We start from the raw sequence: 24,169 nt of genomic DNA, 5'->3' as shown, positions 1-24,169 counted from the left end.
CGATGGATCATTGAGATTACTAATGTGATGATAAAGCCTTTATTTATTTGAAAATATTTAGTCTTGCGTTACCATACTTCCTAGTCTCGCTAGAAAATAGTATATATTTAGATGTTATAGAATAATATTTGCACTTGAAAACGTAAACAGTTCTACAGAAAAAAGGGTCCAGCTAGTTGTTTCACTATCATAGCAAATTAACAAACTGTTAAAACCACAAAATGGGAGAATAGGGGAAACGCAGTGGAAAATACAGAAAGATAGAATGAATATTTACACTAAACACAAGGTTGTACTGGTTCTTTTATTTTCCACTGTGCTCTGTCTGTGGTCGTACAATTCACTGTAAAACCACTCTATCAGTAGCTGGAAGACGGCTTCCATCTCCTTCGAGAGCTATGGCAGAGACTGAATACCTCTTTCTCCTCTGCCCCCTTGCCTTGGATGGTACTTCTGTGTGTCGTGTACATGTCTAGTACTGCTGTGTGACATCTTTCCATCCCATTTCCTGTGGAGTATTGTGGAACATGGCTACTGTTTTGTAAATGGGATCAAATGTTTGGTACCTGCAACGTCAGTCTGTTTCTGCTTTAGCCAGCATCGTTGGCATTCAGGGCTAAACATTCATAGATTGCACACAACAGACCAACTCTCTTCTTCCATGTCCAAGTGAGCTGATTCCATTCTATACATTACATTTTTATCTGCAACTTTGAGCATTCCACAACCTATGAATAGGCTTCATGGTGAAACACGCATTCTACTATAAGTTTACTTTTGCTACCCTGTATGCTGCTAGACCCCTCTAACTGGGGAAACTGCACTGTAGGTACCTGTTCCTATAGGATATGCCTGTTCTATCCTTCCCCACCCATTCCCAAGGCTTTCTCTTTTGACATTGTTGCCAATCTTGTGACTGAAAATAAGATCTTTGGAATAAATGTTATTAGGGTTCATTGCAATGCACTTTTTAAATATACAGCACTGAAGCCTGTGCTGAACCAATAAATGTATGGGGGTAAAAACATGGATTCGGTCAGTTTGTACCTTTTTATTATAGAAATCGAATGATTGGTTTAGTATGAATTTCACACAAGGGGGTTTATTCATTACCCCAAATCTGTTACAAAACGTTTTGCAACGAAAACAAGAGTTTCTATAGGACAAATTCAGGTGGGTCCCTCCCCGTTTCGCTCTGTTTGCTTCCGTTTGGTTCTTAAACGCTCAACGGTTTCCGTTGCAAGAGTTAATGAATACACCCCACGGTCGTGTTCAGCAGGACCATGTTTTTTTTTGTAACGTTCTGATAGAACTATGTTATTTAGAACAAGGAATCATGTATAGGCTCTATTCGACAACGTTTGGCTACTGAACGTGCACATTTAAGTGATAATGCCAGAAAAGCCGGTGTTTGGAGGATATATTGGCACGGGTGTTGTTGTCGAGAGCTGGCAAACCGTGCCAATATCTCCTCCAAACACTGGCTTCGAGGGCGTTATGACTTTTATACGGGTTACCAACATATTCAAATAATGATTTACATATTTTCATTAACTTTATTTTGATTAATTTATTCATACTACACTGAACAAAAATATAAACGCAACATAATGGTCCCATGTTTCATGAGCTGAAATAAAAAAATCCCAGACATTTTCCATATGCACAAAAACCTTATTTCTCTAAAATGTAGTGCAAAAATCTGTTTACATCCCTGTTAGTGAGCATTTTACCCTTTGTCAAGATAATTCATCCACCTGATAGGTGTGGCATATCAAGAAGCTGATTAAACAGCATCATCATTACACAGGTGTACCTTGTGCTGGAGACAATCAAATCAAATCAAATCAAATTGTATTGGTCACATGCGCCGAATACAACAGGTGCAGACATTACAGTGAAATGCTTACTTACAGCCCTTAACCAACAGTGCATTTATTTTAACAAAAAAAAGTAAAAATAAAACAACAACAAAAAAAGTGTTGAGAAAAAAAGAGCAGAAGTAAAATAAAAGGCCACTCTAAAATGGCATGTGTACAATTGGCATGCTGAATGCAGGAATGCCCACCAGAGCTGTTTCCAGATAATTAAATGTTACTTTCTCTACCATTAGCCATTTTAGAGAATTTGGCAGTACGTCCAACTGGCCTCACAACCGCAGACCACGTGTAACCACACCAGCCTAGGACCTCCACATCCGGCTTCTTCACCTGCGGGATCGTCAGAGGGGGAGAGTGGGGTGCTGAGGAGTATTTCTGTTTGTAATAAAGCCCTTTTGTGGGGAAAAACGTATTTTGATTGGCTGGGCTTGGCTCCCCAGTGGGTGGGCCTGACTCCTAATGACTGCCCAGGCATGTGAAATCCATAGATTAGGGCCTAATGAATTTATTTCAATTGACTGATTTCCTTATATGAACTGTAACACAGCAAAATCTTTGAAATTGTTGCATGTTGGGTTTATATTTTTGTTCAGTATATTGCATCTTTCCACAAGATATAGTCCTGATATAGTTGCTACCCAAGCCGGCTGGTCGTTCGTTCTATCGGTTCGGTTGCCAGAGAAGCAACCCAGTCGTCAAGTCTTTTTGTTCTGTATCTATGGACGACCCAGTCGTTCGTTCGAAATGTTCCATTGCCATACTGGCTGGCAACATTTTTATCCCTTGCTACGGCTAATTTACAGTTGTGGTCAAAAATTTAGAGAATGACACAAATACAAATTTTCACAAAGTCTGCTGCCTCAGTTCTGATGATGGCAATTTGCATATACTCTAGAATGTCATGAAGAGTGATCAGATGAATTGCAATGAATTGCAAAGTCCCTCTTTGCCATGAAAATGAACTTAATCCCCAAAAAACATTTCCACTGCATTTCAGGCCTGCCACAAAAGGACTGACTGCCATAATGTCAGTGATTCTCTCGTTAACACAGGTGAGAGTGTTGACGAGGACAAGGCTGGAGATCACTCTGTCATGCTGATTGAGTTAGAATAACAGACTGGAAGCTTTAAAAGGAGGGTGGTGCTTGAAATCGTTGTTCTTCCTCTGTTAACATTTTACATTTGAGTCATTTAGCAGACGCTCTTATCCAGAGCGACTTACAGTTAGTGAGTGCATACATTTTTCATACTGGCCCCTCGTGTGAATCGAACCCACAATCCTGGCGTTGCAAGCGCCATGCTCTACCAACTGAGCTACACAGGACATGGTTAACCATGGTTACCTGCAAGGAAACACATGCTGTCATCATTGCTTTGCACAAAAAGGGCTTCACAGACAAGGATATTGCTGCTAGTAAGATTGCACCTAAATCAACCATTTATCGGATCATCAAGAACTTCAAGGAGAGAGGTTCAATTGTTGTGAAGAAGGCGTCAGGGCGCCCAAGAAAGTCCAGCAAGCGCCAGGACCGTCTCCTAAAGTTGATTCAGCTGCGGGATCAGGGCACCACCAGTGCAGAGCTTGCTCAGGAATGGCAGCAGGCAGGTGTGAGTGCATCTGCACGCACAGTGAGGCGAAGACTTTTGGAGGATGGCCTGGTGTCAAGAAGGGCAGCGAAGAAGCCACTTCTCTCCAGGAAAAACATCAGGGACAGACTGATATTCTGCAAAAGGTACAGGGATTGGACTGCTGAGGACTGGGGTAAAGTCATTTTCTCTGATGAATATCCTTTCCGATTGTTTGGGGCATCCGGAAAACACCTTGTCCGGAGATGACAAGGTGAGCGCTACCGTCAGTCCTGTGTCATGCCAACAGTAAAGCATCCTGAGACCATTCATGTGTGGGGTTGCTTCTCAGCCAAGGGAGTGGGGCTCACTCACAATTTTGCCTAAGAACACAGCCATGAATAAAGAATGGTATCAACACATCCTCCAAGAGCAACTTCTCCCAACCATCCAAGAACAGTTTGATGACGACCTATGCCTTTTCCAGTTGATGGAGCACCTTGCCATAAGGCAAAAGTGATAACTAAGTGGCTCGGGGAACAAAACATCAACATTTTGGGTCCATGGCCAGGAAACTCCCCAGACCTTAATCCCATTGAGAACTTGGTCAATCCTCAAGAGGCGGGTGGACAAAAAAAAAACACAAACTCCAAGCATTGATTATGCAAAAATGGGCTGCCATCATTCAGGATGTGGCCCAGAAGTTAATTGACAGCATGCCAGGGCTGATTGCAGAGGTCTTGAAAAAGAAGGGTCAACACTGCAAATATTGACTCTTTGCATAAACTTAATGTAATTGTCAATAAAAGCCTTTGACACTTATGGAATGATTGTAATTACACTTCAGTATACCATAGTAACATCTGACAAAAATATATCATAACACTGAAGCAGCGAACTTTGTGAAGACCAATACTTGTGATATTCTCAAAACTTTTGACCACAGTGGCAGCCAGAATAACAAGTAGCTGTATTTGTTTAAGCTGTTTCCTAGTGACATTTATTTGGAAACATCCATAACAATGCGCGATTTCACCTGGCATATAAAATGTGCTCTCTCGTCAGGACACTGTTGGTCAGAGGAGCTAGCCAACAACACAGCTAACGCAAACACGTCAAACTAAAGCTGGAAAGACTGCAAACTAGCTGCACTTCGTTTCGGTTTACCTGTTTTCTATTGATATGTCATTGTATATATCCATAAATATGATGCTGATTCATGATTTCGACTGGCTGAGAAAAGCTGCCTGCCTGTCTGTGTCATCCGACCCCTGACACATGCTTTACTATGCAACAGCTGTAGATCAAATTAGAATATTGAAACAATGTTGCAAATGTCTGAGAAACAGACAGCAAGGTTTATACAAATCTCCGCTGTTGAAAATGAAATATTAGTCGAAAAGAAATGTGAGAATGTCTAGATGCTTTTTATAGTCGAGATCAAGTTTATAAATTGCCTTGCTGGGCTGATGAGACAGTGGATTGCGCAGTCAGATGGAACAGAGTAAATAGGCATTTTAATGTAATAGATTTCACCGGTGGTAACTTGTGGAATAGACACTGGCTGAAATGCGGTTTTAACCAATCAGCTTTCAGGATTAGACCCACCCGTTGTGTAAATCATCAAAAATGGTGGGTATCGTGATAACTACTGTGACTTTAATGCTGGAGGGAGAGTGAAAGCAAGGAAAATATCCTTATTGATAGTCTGATAGGGAAACAAATACATAGCGAAGTAAGTTTAAATGTTAACTTGTTCTGTCATAATGAGAAAAATACAATCTGGAGGTAAGAAACTAACTGCATTCCAGAAGATATAGCTAGCTAGCTACCTAACACTTAACGGTACCAAGGATTGTTTATAACTAACAAAAGATAGACCACTCCCTGTCCTTTCCAATGGGAGCACATTAATCATAGTGGGCAGAACAAGCAAGGAGGTGGGCAGAGCCAAACACGAGCTAGCGTGATCCTATTGGCGCGTTCTAGCTTGTATTTGCATATTTCCGTTAGGGACCGCCTACTCTTAAGTGCGCGTGTGCAATAACTCATTTGGAACTTGCACTCCTTTTAAACAACGCAATTTTTATAAACTTTGGCAAAGGGTAAAGTCTACTAAACTTAGCCCACTGTGTTCGAAACAGGTAGTTTTGGGAAAATAAAAACTGTATTGAGATCAAATGTTTCATCGATGAGAAATTTTGTACAAGGTCGGCCAAAATCAATCTCGCTACATCTTCTCCCACTGTTGGCCACTGTGTTGCCTCTCATCAGCATATATGGTGGTGAGTTGAAACGCCAACCGGATGCTTCAGATTTATACATCCGGTGAAACATCTGCCTCATGGTTCTATCTGTGACGGTACTGTGCAACAAACTAGCCACCAAGCTAACCATTGTAAGCTTGTCAAATCTTCTTGGCTTGTTATTGATAACTAGGTACTACTAGCTAGGTAAGTTAGTCATATCACATACAGATGTGTGAACTGCTAGCTAGGTTGAAACTAACCTAGCTAGCTAGATGTTCCTGGCAGAAGTTTAATTAACATTGGTAGCTATGTAACGTTACCTAGCTAGTGGAACGCTAGCTAGCTACACTAGATAGCTCTATAATACAAGTCGACAGAATATTTGGTTGCTAGAGTAGCAAGTTAACAACCCATAAATGTGTTGCGTTGTAGACAATTTTAAAAAATGCTTCAGAAAGAATCCAGGTAAGTTAACGAGTGAGACAAATTGCTTTGTAGACTTAATACATATCGACTTTCAGCAAACGGACAGGTTGACTCGTGTGTTATTGTCAATTAGGCTAACTAGCCAATTTACTATCAGTGGCCTAATTACTTTACAAGTATGTGAGCGAGACAGGTTTGACCGGTTTCGAGTACACTTAACCAGTGTATGATTGACAGGTGTAACCCATCTACTTTGCCAAGGCAAAGTTGTTATTTCCATTGTATGAATGATTTGTTGTATGCCATTTTCTTTGTTTTAATTGACTAAAACACAGCATAATGTTGAACCTGAGTTTTTTGGGGAATAACTTCTCGACTGACTTTTGTATTTTGTTACAGATCAATTACAGACTGCAATTACAGTACTGGTGAGTTTCAGATTTTGACAACTGATGAAACGACACCGAACTTATGACTCAGGGAGACTATCTATATACAAACACACACTGAAATATTGCTGTGAAACCCACATGATTTCACTACACACAGATGACTGTGGTGCCTTTTGCTTCATGTGACTGCCTCAGGCGTTGTCCCGTGCTAATGTAACGGAGTGAGATCGTACTTTATATAGAATGATGAGTAGCCTTAGGCAGTACCTCACCAATGCGGGTGAGAAAAATAGATTTTATGTGTTTGTATTGGGTTGTGGCTTGGAGCACTAACAGGCTATAGCATAATGCTTAATTGTTGTGTCGTTTGGTGTTATGCTTACCCTAACCCTTGAACTGTGTCAACCCTGGCTGATACTGCGTCAACCCTGGCTGATACTGCGTAGTGTGGGTGTGTCTGTTTCTTTGTCTCTCTGTCTGTGTCTCTCTCTGGCTGTGTGGATTTTGTTTGACCGCTCGGCACAATAACCATAATGAACTACATAGCTTACATGATTCTTCTGGGCTCAAACTCAAAACTATTACTCGCTTACTTGCCCTGTATTCTGAAAATACTTGATTTGAGTTATTATTAAACAATATATAGTATCTTTTTGCCCTTCGTAGAGTGGTGGGCCAAGAAATGCTTTCGGGCTGTTAACCTGCATTAATACAGTGTGCATTTTTCCTTTCAGCAAACTTGCGGTGCAATGGGAGGGGATGGTTCATCCATATGGTGCTGGGTTACATCTCTGCAGGTTTATTTGCTCACACCTGTATCTTTCTTCTTCCTGTGTTTGCAATCAAAGACGTCATCCCTCTGGGGTTGCCTAGTCCCAAACCCTCCCCGGCCGCCGCCTCCCTTCAGGTGACCCCCATGAAACCCTCTCAGCCCCCCGGATGCCTGTCCAACCCCAACACACACCCCCTGCCAAAGTGGGTGCTACCCTTGACCAGCCCCAAACTGGACCCAATGAGGGCCAAGCCCTCTCCTAGACCCCATCCTCACCCTCCCCAACTGCCAGGGGTGCACCACCGAGCCTCTGGGGGTGGGGGTGAAGCCAAGGATGGCCAGGCCAACTTAACAAACCCCCTCACCAGGAAGATACAGCCTTCCCACAGCCCTGTAACCCCTAACCCCTCTAGGAGTATGACCTTTGACCCACGGGGTGGTACGGGAACGGGCAACAGTGATGTTGGAAGCTCTAGACCTCTGTTTGCTGCCCAGCCCCTCCAGTCTAACCCCCAGTACACAGCAGGAGACGACAGGAAGGGCACAATGAGGAATGGTGGTCCACTGTCATACACCATGCACAGCCCTGTCACTCCACAGCAGGTAGATGGATAAAGATCGATTGATACTTTATTGATCCCGACACTTGGTGTCAGCAGCAGATTCGAACACATAGACTATAATCTTAGAATATTTGCATGAAAATCTGTCGCCAATTGAATGGAAACCCAGCTACTGATGTTGATATTGGCTCAGTTGGTAGAGCATGGTGCTTGCAACGCCAGGGTTGTGGGTTCGATTCCCACGGGGGACAAGTACGCAAACGTATGTACTCACTACTGTATGTCGCTCTGGATAAGAGTGTCTGCTAAATGACTAAAATGTTTGGTTCTGTTTGTCTTTCCACAGAGTGGTGGTTCCCTGGACCACAGAGGAACCACTCCCACTAGCAAACCGTTCACTTCAGGTACAAATTATACTTAACTAATGTAAAATAACGAGCACATCCTAGACCTCTTAGTTTAGATTGCTGAATAGATTACTGAACCTGTGTAAATGTAGTCTATAAACAAATCAATAGGGTAACCATCTCCATATTATGTTTCCATGTTGTTTTTATACTGTAACAATGCTGATGCAGACATGTATAGTAGTTTCCGATGCCGCCTCTGTCATTTGACTAATGACTTGTTGAGAGTAGTAAACCATGCAAATTCCGGCTAACTTAGCGTGAAATGCACCAGTTAGCTAATGGAAAAATAGATTTGTAATGTAGTGGGCCTCTGTTTATTGTAATGTGTGTTAAAGGACTTGAGAAAGTAGTTATCACAATTCACCCTCTGTTAATTTATTCATAGTGCCAAAAAATATAGTTTCCCCTCGTTTTATGAAAATGTCATTTTGACGTTTTCACATCTATTGAAGGGCCTTGAAAAACCCACTTACTATTACTCATTCTATAGTATTTTACTTTTTGAACTATTCTATTCATTGTGAATGTAGTTGTTGATGCTGTTTTCTCGCACCAGGAGGCACCACATCCCTGTCTCTGAAGAGACGCAGACAACCAGACTCGGAGGAGAGAAACGGTGGTGGAAGAGGAGAGGAAATGGCTAATAAGAGACTGCGTCCAGAGGATAATAGCCCAGGCACAGGCCCAGCCCCTATCTGTACCAGTCACCAACCCTATGGAACAGCCAGGTGAGAGGGGTAGACATTCAATTCAACACAACTTGATTTGTCCCCTTCGGGCAATTACTATTAGGGTTAACTTTGCATGAAGTGTTCTTGCTGAAAATTATTACAGAAAGACCGTCAATGGAGTAAGCCAGCCTTATATTTTGGGTTATGATAAGTTAGATAATTGTACTAACTAAGCTCATAAGGCATTTCTAAGTTATATTTGACAAGAATCAATGAATATATCATCAATTGAAATAACGATTGAAAAGCTGGAAGTCTTACTATTTGTGATATTTTATTGTCTATTTAGTCTGTAAAGTCTGGTTTGTGATGGCTAAACGCTCTGTTGTAAATACCCCCCCCCCCCAGCCCATCCTACCTGAAGAAAGTCTTCATGAAAAACAGTCTGAACTCAGGTCCTATTCTGAGTTTGAAGGAGCGCCTCACCCCTAAGAAGACGGGAGGGATGGAGACTGTCCCTACCTCTCCACTCCCAACACCCAAGCCTGCGAGGCAGCTCTTTAACAACCAAGGACAAACGCCATGCAGGAACAGTGTGAGGGAGAATAGCAACCCTCAGTGTAGATACAGTGGAATGAATCACCAATCTGTTTATAGTGGTAGTAATCTCCAATCCGGCCACCCAGCGAACCTGCATGTCAAAAGTGCTAGTAGAGCAGAATGCAGCAGAGAGAAAGAGGGCAGAGCAAGAGCGCAAGAGAGTAGAGGAGAAGAACCGACAGGTCGCACCGACAGAAGAACCCCCAAACCCGTCTCGAGGTCTCAAAGCTCATACTCGAGCTGCTCTAGTTCTCTGCGCCGTCTCAGATTGGCACAGAACCGAAAAGTCACTCGCCCCCGGGGAACGTCGGCCTTGTTGGATGACCTGAATGACCTTTTCACCCCTGACCCCATAACCTCTAGCCTGTCTAGAGCAGTGATGACCTTTTCCCCCAGTCCCCAGAGAGGAGACCGGTCGCCCTCTGTACACAACAAGGTTCCTGTGTCTGGTGTGTCGGCTACAGTCTGTGGTGCTAGTAAAAGACTGTGGCCCACCTCTGTAACAAGTCCTAGAGAAATCCCCCAAATCTCCCCCTCGGAGGGAATCTCTGGCCCCAATATCTTTCCCTGTAAGGTAGCTGCAATGGACCCCTGTAAACTAGTCCTGGGCCCTAACATCTACTCTCCCTCTTTTTTAAGGCTGGAGTCGTGCGGGACTGACTTGACTAAATTAGAGACTGGCTCGTACAAGACCAGCATTTCCTCAGGGAAGCCCTCATCCCCTAAGGAGGAGTCTGTTACGATGGAGGATGTGGCGTCAGAACTGAAAACGAGTCCTGCTTTTCCCGCTGTTAGACTGTTTGCGGATGAGTCCGTTAAGACAGAGGCAGGACCCAGATCTCCTGGTATTCCTTTAGCAGGGTTGGAGTCACCTATGGATGAGCATGCCAACCTCAAGAATGAGTCCTCTGGCCTGAAAGCTATCCCCCTCTCAGCCTTTGCAAAGTCCTCATCCTTGTGTAAGGACGAGTTGTTTAACACAGAGACTACAGACTTCAAAGCCAGACTCAGCTCTCCCCTCCTCCCTTCTCCCACGTCACCCCTGGACCGAAAAGGAAAGGAGGGTGAAAAGAGGAAGGAAGGAGACCAGAAGAGTTTACCGTTACTTGCGGCAGGAGAAAAAAGAAGCAAGATAGACAATTCCCAGAAGAGTCTGACATTTCTGGAGGAGGACCCTCTGGATGTGGAGCTGGGCCTCGACCTGGGCCTAGAGTTGGAGCCATCCCAGGCCAGCAGCAGCAGCAGCAGTGAGGACGAGCTGCCATCCCTGCAGCAGATCCTGGACCGTACCACCCGGCCCCCAGACACCCCAGAGAAAGGAACCTTCACTGCACCCAGCACCCCCGTGGTGCCCCAACACCACAGCCAGCTGGTAATAGGCTACTTTCTTAGGGCAGTGTTACAAATGGTGTCCATATGGACCCTGGTCAAAAGTAATGCTCTACATGGGGAATAGGGTGCCATTTGGGACTCAAGATTATTTTTTTATTGTTTAAATGTGTATTTACTTATTGTACATTTCCTAAATGTGCAGTGTAGCAACTAAAACCCGTCTGTCAGCAGCTACTTTCTAGCATGTAATTTGTTTGGTTGTATTTAGTTGTAACTTACAGTAGAAGGTTAGAAAAGTTCAAATTACTAATTTGAGGTGCCGTAAAATATTGGACTATAAATCCCAATTCATCACTAACAATGCTACAGTGTGTTACTCTAGTATGAACTCAGTCTAAAGTAGTTGATGACGTTCATGTGTTCTCTCTGGCAGCCTGTGTCGTCTAAAACAAAACCCACGAGTTACAGGAACAACCTGGATGAGATGCTGAAGGAAAAGGAGAGCATTCAAAGGTATTGCTTTATCATACGTGACTATCATAAGTGCTATTTTCTCCATGTGGGTCGAGGAGATGGCGAAATCATTGCATTGCTTTAACATTACAACGTGCCATTGTGACAAGACGCATTGCTATGAGACCTGACATGGTTCTGTCCTTGTTGTCCCCACCCCCCTTGTCTAAGGAGATGGAGAGGTCTCTGCATTGCTTAAACAAGACTTCTATGTCATATCGTATGAGTATTATGTCATAATAATGTGTGCTATGTCATGGTTATTCCCCCAAGGTCTAAGGAGCTGGAGACCAAGCTGCGTCTGTCCTGTGAGGAGAACCTGCTGAGACTGGCGGAGGAGGAGGAGGAGGATGAGAGCACAGAGAACATGGAGGCGGCCATCTCCCATCAGCAGAGGTAACTGCACAAACGCTTAACACACACCTAAATGCAGAGTAGGAGAGCACCGAGAACATAGAAGAGGCCATCTCACACAAACAAAAGTAACAACACAGGAGGATGATAGTTGGGAGACCACAGGGGAGGGGTGAAATTACCACATTCCCACATTGTTCTCCGCCCAGGGAGTTCCTGCAGCGTTTCTCTGTGGTGTCCAGCGCCATCCGGGACCTGCACCCCGGCGAAGCGATGTTCAGCCTGGACAACTTTGGCCGTCTCTTCAGCCAACACACACTGCAGTTGAGACACTGTAACGTCACCCCTCGGGACACCGCACAGAAAACACTACTCTGGTAAGACATTTTTGTGTGTGAGAGAGAGAGTGTGTGAACAGGCTGAAAGAGAGGCAGTTCAATGTTTAGTTCTAACCTCTCTTGTTCCCATCACCCTAATTTTTTTCTCTCTCCCTCCCCCTCGGTGTCTCGCAGGTCCACTCCAGACCAGTTCAGGTCCCATGTCAGTTCCGAGCTGATCCAGAGAGCCTACCGCTCCTCCCCCTGCCCTCCCCAGGTGGCCCGTTGGCTCTTCCAGGTACTATTCCACATCCCCTTTTACCTACCCCTAAGCTAGACAAATTGATTTGTTTGAATAATTGCTTGAATTAAATGTATTGATCAATGGATGGATCAGTCTTTCTCCTTTTGTCTCGCTAGCTCTCTCTCTCGTTTAATCAAATGAATATGGCTTATTAAAGAAAGACAGTCAAAAGTCTATCTTTCTCTCCCTCCTGTAGATGGTGTCAGTCCACTCAGACAAGCTGATCTGTCATCAGGTACTAAAGGCCCTCAAAGATATTGCCTGCTCCGCTGCTGAACACATGGTGCTGAATAAGAGTGAGCGCTTCGAGGTGTGGGTGCCCAGTGTTGGAGACGTGACCCTGGTCTTCATGAACATGGGTGTTCCCTTCGTCACCCTGTTCCCCCTGGAGACCCTACAACCCTCCTTCACAGAGGGAGACCTGCTGTAAGTGTGTGTCAATAAAAACTTTGTTCATAAAAATGTGATGATAGACTGATAACTACCTGTGTGTTTGTCTGTATAGAGAGGGCATCCAGATCCGCACAGAGAGCCTGCCCAGTAAGAAGGAGCTCAGCACTTTCCCTGAACACAACTTTGATAGCGTCATCAAGTACCTGTCTCAGTGTACATCGTTGTGCCCGCGGGCCTACAGTGACAGAGACCTGTTGTTACTCCTGTCGGTGGTGAGCAGAGTGGGCCTGGACACGCAGCTCGCCCTCCAGCCCACTGAGCTCCTCCGCTCCCTACTGCGCAACCTGATCAACAGCATCAGGGACTGGGACATCATGGTCAGTTTGTCAACCATTCATTTATTTCTTATGTGGTGCCTGCGTAGCCCAGTAGAAAGCAGTTATGTACAACCCCTGATGGTTGTGGGTTCAGTCCTGCCTCAGCCTTTCTAACTGAATCTCTAACTTGCCTGTGTCCACTGTCTAATTAAGATGAACACTTAAAGGGCAATTCCACCACTTTTCAACTTGGTATTCATTATTTCCAGCGCCATACATGTGAAAACGGCACATCTGTTTTTCTAGTAAAAAAAGATAGAGCTCGATTCAATCGGTATCGCTGAAGTTCAGCGAAACAGCGCGATCGAAATGTAAAGGTAATTTCCGATTGAGCTGACATCTGTATTGTTTACCGTGAATGCAGCCTCCGCTAACGTGGGAACGTTACTTTTTACATTTATATCGCGCTGTAGCGCAGCTCTTCAGCGCTACAGATTGAATTGAGCCCAAAGTAAAAAAGTTTCATATGATGTCGTCAAAAGTAAAAACATATATTAAAAACTCGTGGTGACACGGGGAGCAGGGATATGCCCTCCCTCTGGCTAGAAAGCATTGCGTTCTAAATAGAATACCCGGAATTGCATTCTAAATAGTAGGCATTTTGGGAATGCAAAAATAGAACGTTTTTATAGTATGTACAATTTTGAGTGCTTTAAATTCCAGGATGTCATACTCTTTTCGGCTTTTCATCTAGTAGAATTTGCTGCACACTATGGAGGAAGATAATTCTTTCCAGACCCACTTGTGATTGACAACAGCTGATAATCACAAGGTGTACCAAAATGAACGAATGGTGGGAATCAATGCAATTGCACATTTTGAAGCATTCTCAGAATGGATGAGCCTTGTATGTTGATATTAGTTGCTTACTGCTTTCGATTTCACTAAACAATACGTTGTAAGTAGTAGCCTATGTTGTATGATAAGTACACAGCATGTAGTTTTAGTAAGTAGTAGGCTGTTGTATGATAAGTACACAGCATGTAGTTTTAGTAAGTAGTAAGCTATGTTGTATGATAAGTACACAGCATGTAGTTTTAGTAAGTAGTAGGCAAGACAGATTTCTGACACTGCCATTTTTTTTGGTGAACTTTTCTTAGGACCTTTTTTTAACTGCTGAATGTAGACATGCACCATTTTCACATGTAGACACTGGCGATAATGAGTGAGGTTAAAGTGGTGGAGTTCCCCTCCTAAAGCAAGAAAATGTCACCATTTTTATGTATTATTTATTTCTCTCCTTTGCTAGGTAAACTTGTGTCACTTTTGTGTTTTTCTCCTGTCTGATGTTGGTCTATCTCCTGTTTTGTCCTGTAGCTGCCCAGGATCTGCATGTCGCTGATTAACCTGAGTGATGACCACCACAACCTGCGGTGGCTGGTCCAGCTACTGCCAGACAACATGCGCGGCAAGCAACTCAGGAGACACCTCAGTGTGTCGGCCATCTCCAAGCTGTTGAACAACCGATGCACTTACAGGCCCTCCAACACAGAGTTCCAGCTGTCAGACCTGCGTCAGTACCTCCCCCGCATGCGCCCCTCCTCACTCCTCCGGGGCCTGGCCACCTCCTTCAGGAGGAGTCACAACCCACACAGAGAGGGGGAAGAGGAGGAGGAAGAAGAGGACTGTGCCTCCCTGGACCAGCAGGTCAGCAAATAGTTATTCACCAGGGTATATAAGGGTCATTTTGCAACAAAACAAGTGTTTCTTATTGGACAAGTGCAGCAGCTAGTCCCGCCCCGCTTAGGTTTGTTTGCTTCCGTCTGGTTCCTAATGAGTACACCCCTGTTGTTGTCCATGTAAAGGAGTACTAGGGTTGTGTTCATTAGGTCACACAATGAACAGTAGTTTCAACTGAAATATTTGTTTATTGGACCAAAAGTCCAAGTAGTCCCTCCCTGATTCAGTCAGTTTACTTCTGTTTGGCGCCTAATGAACATGTTGTTTTCAGGCTTACTACCTCTGCTACAGCCTCCTGGCCCTGGCTAACGAAGCCACCAACTTTGAGTTCTTCCCTCCGGACCAGAAGAACCAGTTGTTGTTGCTGTGTGCTGAGCTGGAGAAACACATCAAGTGTGACATCAGGGAGAGTGAGAAGATGCTGTACAGGAGCAAGGTATGTGGTCATTCCTTCCATATAGACATTTCTATGGAACTGTAACCCATAAATCCATTAACGATATGATCTCTCTGGTTAAACTGCTCTTAACCCTCCCCCCTCTCCAGGTGAAGGACTTTGTAGCCAGGATCTACACCAAGTGGCAGGTGCTGGTCCAGAGAACCAGGCCTCTCCAGGTAGACCATAGAGAGATGTATAGCTACAGTACATAAAGACATAGCTAGAGGTGTTCTATATAGTGCTGAGAAGTACTGCCAGGGTAAACTATGGTATTGCAGAGTAAAACTGTTGTAATAATGTATGTTTTTTTCCCTCCGGGGTAGGCTGTAGTAGTTAATGTTTGATAGCAATGTGATGTGTTTTATAGTCATGTAATATGTCTGTTGCCTCCAGGGTAAACTGTATGACTACTGGCAGCCTCTGCCTGAGGACGCAGTGAGCAGCAGCCAGGAGAGCAAACACTCCCACAGGGAGAGAGAAGATGAGGAGACGGTCATGGAGTTGGAGGAAGAAGAGGGGAAAGTGGTGGAAGGAGAGGAGGAGAGGATTGCAGAAAAGGCTTTGGCCATGGAGGAAGACGAAGAGAAAGAGGAGAGGACACCAGAAAAATACTTTGCCAAGGAGATTCCAGAAGAGGAGGAGAAATTCCTAAAGATGGAGGAGGAGAGGATGGAACTAACGTTAGAGGAACCAAAGATGGAGGACATGGAGGAAGAACGGAGAGAAGTAAAAGCGGAGGAGAGAGTCACAGAAAAGAGGGAAGCAGCGGTGGAGGAGGGAAGGAAAGGACAGACTGAAGGAGAGACTGGGGAGAGAGGCAATTTAGAGGATTCAGAGATGAAGGAGAAACGTGTAGAACGAAGGGAGACTGAGAGAAGCCGAGAGAAGAAGACTGCAATGGAAGACAACCCGGCTGCATCCATATAGAATTATACCTGTCTAGACCAACTGTCATCTAGACTGTAGACTGACTGAATCCAAAATGGCAACCTACACTCGTGGTCAGAAGTTTTGAGAATGACACAAGTATTGGTCTTCACAAAGTTTGCTGCTTCAGTGTTTTTAGATATTTTTGTCAGATGTTACTATGGTATACTGAAGTATAATTACAAGCATTCCATAAGTGTCAAAGGCTTTTATTGACAATTACATTAAGTTTATGCAAAGAGTCAATATTTGCGGTGTTGACCCTTCTTTTTCAAGACCTCTGCAATCCGCTCTGGCATGCTGTCAATTAACTTCTGGGCCACACCCTGACAGATGGCAGCCCATTCTTGCATAATCAATGCTTGGAGTTTGTCAGAATTTGTGGGTTTTTGTTTGTCCACCCGCCTCTTGAGGATTGACCAAGTTCTCAATGGGATTAAGGTCTGGGGAGTTTCCTGGCCATGGACCCAAAATGTTGATGTTTTGTTCCCCGAGCCACTTAGTTATCACTTTTGCCTTATGGCAAGGTGCTCCATCATGCTGGAAAAGGCATTGTTCGTCACCAAACTGTTCTTGGATGGTTGGGGGAAGTTGCTCTCGGAGGATGTGTTGGTACCATTCTTTATTCATGGCTGTGTTCTTAGGCAAAATTGTGAGTGAGTCCACTCCCTTGGCTGAGAAGCAACCCCACACATGAATGGTCTCAGGATGCTTTACTGTTGGCATGACACAGGACTGCTGGTAGCGCTCACCTTGTCTTCTCCAGACAAGCTTTTTTCCAGATGTCCCAAACAATCAAAGGGGATTCATCAGAGAAAATGACTTTACCTGAGTCCTCAGCAGTCCAATCCCTGTACCTTTTGCAGAATATCAGTCTGTCCCTGATGTTATTCCTGGAGAGAAGTGGCTTCCTCACTGTCCTTCTTGACACCAGGCCATCCTACAAAAGTATCCGCCTCACTGTGCATGCAGATGCACTCACACCTGCCTGCTGCCATTCCTGAGCAAGCTCTGCACTGGAGGTGCCCCGATCCCGCAGCTGAATCAACTTTAGGAGACGGTCCTGGCGCTTGCTGAACTTTCTTGGGCGCCCTGAAGCCTTTTTCAAAACAATTGAACCTCTCCTTGAAGTTCTTGATGATCCAATAAAATGGTTGATTTAGGTGCAATCTTACTAGCAGCAATATCCTTGCCTGTGAAGCCCTTTTTGTGCAAAGCAATGATGCCGGCACGCGTTTCCTTGCAGGTAACCATGGTTAACAGAGGAAGAACAACGATTTCAAGCACCACCCTCCTTTTAAAGCTTCCAGTCTGTTATTCTAACTCAATCAGCATGACAGAGTGATCTCCAGCCTTGTCCTCGTCAACACTCTCACCTGTGTTAACGAGAGAATCACTGACATGATGGCAGCTGGTCCTTTTGTGGCAGGGCTGAAATGCAGTGGAAATGTGTTTTGGGGATTAAGTTCATTTTCATGGCAAAGAGGGACTTTGTAATTAATTGCAATTCATCTGATCACTCTTCATAACATTCTGGAGTATATGGAAATTGCCATCATAAAAACTGAGGCAGCAGACTTTGAAAATGAATGTGTCATTCTCAACTTTTGACCACGACTGTATTCCCTATTCACTCCTTTTGACCAGGTAATAGGGTGCCATTTGGAACGCAACCAAACTGTTTACGTGTTCGACTTTCTCAGGTACATCTCTTCAAGTGAAGAAACGTCACATTTTTCATGCACTTTGTTGCACAATGCAAAAGACAAATCCTATCCATAGAAACTGAGGCAGTTCTGTTAATTACTTTTACTATTTGCACTTGTTTTCTATTTTAGTTTGCACTCAATCGAGGTTATTTCTGTTTTTAGAACCCCTCTGGTTATTTTTGTCAGCCAACGTTAATACCATAGAATGACTACAAATAATGAATTCATTATATTTTTTTAATATGGCTTAAATAATTATTCAACCAAAGCCTTTTTAGTTGTACTTGAAGGGCAGGCTGACTGAACAAAAATATAAATGCAATGTGTAAAGTGTTGGTCCCATGTTTCATGAGCTGAAATAAAAGATCCCAGAAATGTTCCATACGTACAAAAAGCTTATTTCTCTCAAATGTTATGCACAAATGTGTTTACATCCCTGCTAGTGAGCATTTCTCCTTTGCCAAGATAATCCATCCACCTGACAGGTGTGGCATATCAAGAAGCTGATTAAACAGCATGACCATTACACAAGTGCACCTTGTGCTGGGGACAATAAAATGCCACTAAAACATGCAGTTGTCACAACACAATGCCACAGATGTCTCAAGTTTTGAGGGCTGACTGCAGGAATGTCCACCAGAGCTGCTGCCAGAGAATGTAATGTTAATATCTCTACCTTAAGCTGCCTCCAACATCATTTTAGAGAATTTGGCAGTACGTCCAACCAGCCTCACAACCGCAGACCACGTGTAGCACTAAATCACACAGTACTAATAGTAATTATACAGGGTAAATACAAACAATATATACATAAAGGGATACAAGTGGGCTTGGGAGGCCGCTTGGGCTTTCTGGATAGCCACTTGAGTGGCGGCTTGGAGGACCAGAACATTTACTTTGGTTCTGGGAGCCAGGATTGCCAATGGAGGGATTCTGAGGGGCACACTGGCTACTGGGGTTCTAAAATACCATTGAGGTTGTGGGTCTGTCCAGTATATGTAGACTTGACTTTGTGTCCTGTACTGCAGCTCCTGGGTCGGATCAGGTCATAAGGTGGCGAGGTAGCGGATGATGGGTGAATCCTGTAGGCCGCTGGGATCAATGGGACTGGGGGATTGTGGGATCTCATCCGTAGGATTGGTTTGATCTACCCCCACTCGGGGTGCGAACTGGTCTCTGGGGGGAGGGGGGTTATGTGATCATCTGGGGAGGCTGGGATGGCCTGGAATGAGGCTTGGAGGGCCTGGGCTGTGACAGTGTTGAAGATAGGCAGGCGGGTTCCTTTTTCTGTTAGGTCTGCTTCCCCCCTCCATTGTGTCAATAACTCCTGGGTTTCGGCACCATAAAAAAATTGCTCAAAGCAACTGGTAAGAGGTGGGAGGTAACACAACGGGTGCATCTGTAACACCACAAGGCGAGAGAGCGGGTAGCCTTTGACCAATTTATTAAATGCAGTGGCTGCGGTTCTGAATTGTCTGGAACCCGGAAGTTTTTGGATTAAAGAGATTTGTGATGGGCAGGATACGCTGCACGCTTCCCCCTCCGAGCCCTTTCAGCTCCTGCTCAGTGCTCACTCACTTTAACACTGCTGCCGCTTGATCAAACAAACTGTCTGTTGACAGTAATCAAAGTAAACATACGCAGACAGTCAAGCGATTTCATATTATGTCAGGAGGGGAATTAGCCTACATGCTGCTATATATACACGCAGTCCCGTGTAGCTCAGTTGGTAGAGTATGGCGCGTGTAACGCCAGGGTTGTGGGTTCGATTTCCACGGGGGACCAGTATGAAAATGTATGCACTTGTTGGTGAACACATAATTGGAGAGGAAGTACAAAACCAACGACGCTAGACAGAGAGGAATTTGCTTAAGCAAAAGGCAGTTTATTAAAACAGAGATAGCTGGTACTGCTCAAGCTACATGCATGGACCCAACCAATTGCCTCTTAAGGAGACAGTTGAGAAAGGATAATAAACAGAGTTTACAGCATTACTTTATACAATGTAACATAAAGGAAGGGGTCCTTCTTCTAGTCCCTTGATTGGTTCCCGAGGCGTAGGAGGCGGGTCTGCTCTGTCCAGAGCAGAAGCCCCATTGGTGCACGGCAGAGTCCTCTGCCCTTGGCACCCGACCAGTAGACAGGGGAGTGGAGAATGAGTGTGCGTCCACAGTGAAATGTCTGTGTGTGTCAAAGAACTCGTGAGGCATGAGAATGAGTGTGTGTGAAAGTGAAATATTGATGTGTGTCAAGGGAAAGTGGTGGGGAGTATCTGGTGGTTTATGGCCGGAGAGGGGGTGTTGTCCTATTATCGCATTCCTAGGCCAGATTAGGCCATCTGGTGTTCTGTTCTTTGTTCGCTACTAAAATGTTATGCACAGACAACTAACACACTGTTAGTATCAGACACATGACACAGAACATTTATTGCAAACAAGCTCCTAACACAATTTGTCTTGCACAACCTCTTGCTCAGATCAATCTATAACATTTTATATTTACTACGACAAATCCCCCTCTTCACGTCTTCTAGACGTGATCCATTAATTATGTTGGCATTAAGCATAGTTGAATCAGTCTTAAAAGAAAAACAATAATGCAGGAAAGAAAACAAAACATGATAACGCATAATGCAATGGTAAAAAACATTCAACCATCCCCCTCTAGCATACTAATTATATGGCTAGTTAATTAAACAATGTTAGTCCCCCTCTAGTAAGTGACTACAACAATCAGAGTTAATCTTCGAAATCGCTAACCTCCAATTGTCGCTGTTCAGGTTTGTAATAATGACAGGCCCATCCACCCCCAGGGACAACACCATACAGACATTCAGGATTCCCAAAAGGACAATCGAGAGGTCCACCTTTAACATTACATAAGGGAGGATAGTCACCTTCAAAATCATCCAGTTCCAAATCATTATTTCCCAAAAGCGGATACATCTGGGCTTGGTCATTGTGAATTGGTTCAATAGCAGTGGTTATTATACGGTTAATCAAAGTGCGGGCACAGGGAATACAACAACATCCACACAATGTAAGAATTGATAGAAAAACAGCAATAGAAATCAATACAGATGAAATAAGGGTTTTATATTTACCAAAAACATCCATCCAGGAATCCCACATAGAGGTATCAACCCCAGAATGATCTTTCATTTTACCATTAAGAGTTCAAACCTTCCAAAGCAATTGTCAAACTTCCATCTGCAGCAGTATTGTAAATTGTTACCAGTCATCAAAGAACTTCAAACCATAAAACACAGGATTAATAAAACACAAAACATAAGACTATTAAAACATAAAACACAAACAGAGAAGTATATTCTGGCCCCCTTTAGACACCCTCTAGTGTCACTCCACCAAGCCTGGTAGGTCATATCCTCCATTCCTAGGTTGGAGTCCAGGATTGGGCCATGTCTCACCATCTGTTGGGAGATCACCTTCTCCATCTCCTTTCTCACCAAACCTCAGACACAGGAAATAAGACAACATCCACAAAGAACAAGTATACCCATAGAAGCTATAACTTCACCCAGAATAGTTACAACAATAGTTTTCCATTTATCAAATATGTTATCAAACCAACCGTTTATGGAGCTATCAATATCAGATCTCTCACCCAGTTCGTTCGCCAGCGTGGTGATGGTCACTCAAGCGCTTTGGTCACGGGCCCGTCCGGTGCTATATTGTTGGAGATGAAAGTACAGCACATATATCCAAACAGAACACAAACCCCGTCACGCTCAGCCAAAAGCATATCTAAAGCTATTCTATTCTGCCATGTCATTAAACTAGTTGCCGCTGTCTGCTCAGCTAATCCCTTTATTGCATCACGAGTGTGGTTTATAAATCTTTTGCTGGTTATATTAAATATAATTTATCCAATCTACATTTTTATTAATTGTTGACCACCAGAAAATACTTGATTCAAACCCAGCTGCGATCTGATTGTGGATCCCATCAATATATATCCTTTCATCAAAGGATCCCGGGAGGAGGTCCTACTTTCTACGTGACAACTCACCAGTCTCTGACACGTTTGATTGTTTACATATGTAGTTGAGTTCACAATCAGTTATCACCACACAACCATCAGATGTCAGCACGGGCCTGGTTTTAGTTCCTACAATCCTCTGGCTGCAACAAAGAGGAGAGATTAGTCATGGTCTCTTTCAGTTGTGATATTCTCTGTGTAGGAGCAGAGCTAAGATGCCCTACTCTGTATCCTATCTTACTAGTCCTAGAATAACAATTAGAATCCCCTGTGACTTCAAACTGAGGCAACCCAGGTCGGGATGACTTTGTTATCGGGGGAAACAGATAGTGCAAGTTACCATAAGACTCTTTCACCACATTCACAGGTGGCTTGCATGGAGGATAAACCTGACAGAGAGTCAAAGCCTGTCAAGGGGAACGGAGTAGTTGTTAACCTTGGTTTGGCTGTCCTACAGGCATAACAGTCCTCTTTAGACATAGTTTTTTGCCGTATACTGAATCCATTCCAACCACAGGTTAAGATTTCTATACCCCATTTCCACCTGTACTACTTCCTTCAGGTCTATAGTTTTGCACTATCTTTACCACAGCCCCGGTCTCACTACCTCCCTCAGAGAGGTTTACTCTATAGGGTGCCCCAGTTGAAGAGGATATCTCACTTGTCAGGTCTGTAATCTGTTTTAGCATAATTCAGACTTTCAGACAGTACCTACCCTCATATGGGTCGCACTGCCATTTCTGATAATTCCCTACTTTCACAACCCTAAACTGTGTATGGAGATTGGTGATGTCCTTCCCTAAAGTCCCTAGTATTTCCCCTTTCCCTACGTCTAGCTGTCTCCTATGCCTTTTCAATTTGTGTTAGGTTAACTACTACTTCTGGCTGAAACAGGAGGGTCCGTGTGTGTTAGGAATATGGCCCCCACAATCAGACAGCTACCTACCGTCGGGAGACCTGTGAATCCCCACCCTTGCCCTGAGAACATGTCAGATGCCAGAGGCCAACCCATTGCTTTACCTTCTATCGAACTCACACAGGGATGATCAGACAGGGTAAGGGAATCTTCGTTAAGGAGGCAACCCCCGAACCCTAGTGGTGATCGGATCTTTCTCCTAACTCTGTGTTTGTTCGTCAGGTGTAGCTGGTTTTGCCTTTTTACAGTGTGTGACATGCACCCAGATGGATCTCTCAGCTATTCTGCTGGCAAAGGCAGTACTTGGTAGGGCCCTTCCCGCCAGGCCTGCTTCAGTCTCCTGGTTAGATAGAGTGGGTCACCTTCTCCTTTAATTCACCTGTGGGGCACAAAACCTCTGACATACAGGTGTGGTTAATAAACTATCATACATGTTTTTCTGTTTTGTTTTTTAAAGTATTTTGTCCTCTCCTTCGTATATATTTAATATTTAATCCATCCATCCCCCTTTTTGACACATGATTTGGCCATGTGTCAATATTACCACCTACCTAAACAATCACTTTGGTAATATTGGTAATTCATTATCCAATTGCCATTCCTCCACTCTCTCTTCTGTTATTTTATGGTTCAAATCAAATATACTATTACCAAACTATAATCTTCTTCACAATTTGCACAGTATTACAAATTACCCTCAACTTAGTAAAATAAACTATCTTAAAGTCCTCCTCTCATGCCTTTAGAATTTACTAGTGTGGATGATTAATTAACACCAGAATGTTAAAACAGAGTTCAGAGGCAATTGAAATCATTTAACGAACTGTTTAATCCCATAGTATACTAAACATTACCATTATTCTAAATATTTCATAAATGTTAGTTATCCCAAGTGTTCATTAAGTCCTCATGACATTCATTCTCATAAGAAATCATATATACCCCAAACTCAGCCAAAAGCTAAAAAACTCCATAAAATTCACTGTGTGCTCCTCTAAGACCTATCACCCTTGACCTGCTGAAAACCCTCCAAAATTGAAACAACAAGGCTTTATAAACATCATACTAGGTGTGTTGTTTTCTATTTGAAAAACCCCAATTAAAAAACAACAACCAAACAGCCAGGTCATGAGGACTCCTGATTTTCTCTCTTCCCCTTCTGCCTACAGTTTCTTAACTGGTGCCCTTTCCTTGCAGTAACTACACGGTTCCTCACGTTCTCTAGCAAAATGTCCCGTTTTGTCACAATTGTAACACTTCCACTCACTCCTGTCTGACTTTCTCTCATGATGGATTGCATGTCTCTCTGAGGCTATTACACAATTCAGTTATTTTCCCAACATACTCTCCGTAATCGGCCCATGGCAAAAGTGTCCTCTG

The 24,169-nt window shown here is 43.8% G+C and overlaps 1 protein-coding gene across 3 annotated transcripts; it reads left to right on the top strand.

The window, feature by feature from the left end:
- Positions 1 to 5,148: 5,148 nt before the first annotated feature.
- Positions 5,149 to 18,254, top strand: LOC311134690 (uncharacterized protein). Of its 3 annotated transcripts, none has more exons than XM_084168446.1 (16): positions 5,820 to 5,899; positions 6,521 to 6,549; positions 7,362 to 7,888; positions 8,195 to 8,252; positions 8,815 to 8,986; positions 9,338 to 10,901; positions 11,295 to 11,374; positions 11,648 to 11,770; positions 11,938 to 12,105; positions 12,241 to 12,343; positions 12,546 to 12,775; positions 12,855 to 13,119; positions 14,437 to 14,766; positions 15,071 to 15,235; positions 15,346 to 15,414; positions 15,632 to 18,254. In XM_084168446.1, the coding sequence occupies exons 3-16, from the start codon at positions 7,430 to 7,432 to the stop codon at positions 16,163 to 16,165; spliced, it is 4,320 nt and encodes a 1,439-aa protein (XP_084024572.1). In that variant the 5' UTR covers positions 5,820 to 5,899; positions 6,521 to 6,549; positions 7,362 to 7,429; the 3' UTR covers positions 16,166 to 18,254. The 3 variants fall into 3 exon arrangements, with proteins under 3 accessions (XP_084024573.1, XP_084024572.1, XP_084024571.1); XM_084168445.1 differs by lacking the exon at positions 5,820 to 5,899 and adding an exon at positions 5,977 to 6,160; XM_084168447.1 differs by lacking the exons at positions 5,820 to 5,899; positions 7,362 to 7,888 and adding an exon at positions 5,149 to 5,234.
- Positions 18,255 to 24,169: the final 5,915 nt, after the last annotated feature.

Source organism: Coregonus lavaretus (genome assembly GCF_964263955.1).
Source record: "Coregonus lavaretus genome assembly, chromosome: 1".
In the NCBI taxonomy this organism is placed as follows: domain Eukaryota; kingdom Metazoa; phylum Chordata; class Actinopteri; order Salmoniformes; family Salmonidae; genus Coregonus; species Coregonus lavaretus.
This window is presented reverse-complemented; position numbering and strand designations above follow the sequence as displayed.

Coding starts and splice junctions, on each gene's coding strand:
- LOC311134690 (XM_084168445.1), top strand. CDS start 6,141: ATGCTTCAGAAAGAATCCAG. Junction 8,253..8,814: donor TAGCAAACCGTTCACTTCAG/GTACAAATTATA, acceptor TTCTCGCACCAG/GAGGCACCACATCCCTGTCT. Junction 8,987..9,337: donor CAACCCTATGGAACAGCCAG/GTGAGAGGGGTA, acceptor CCCCCCCCCCAG/CCCATCCTACCTGAAGAAAG.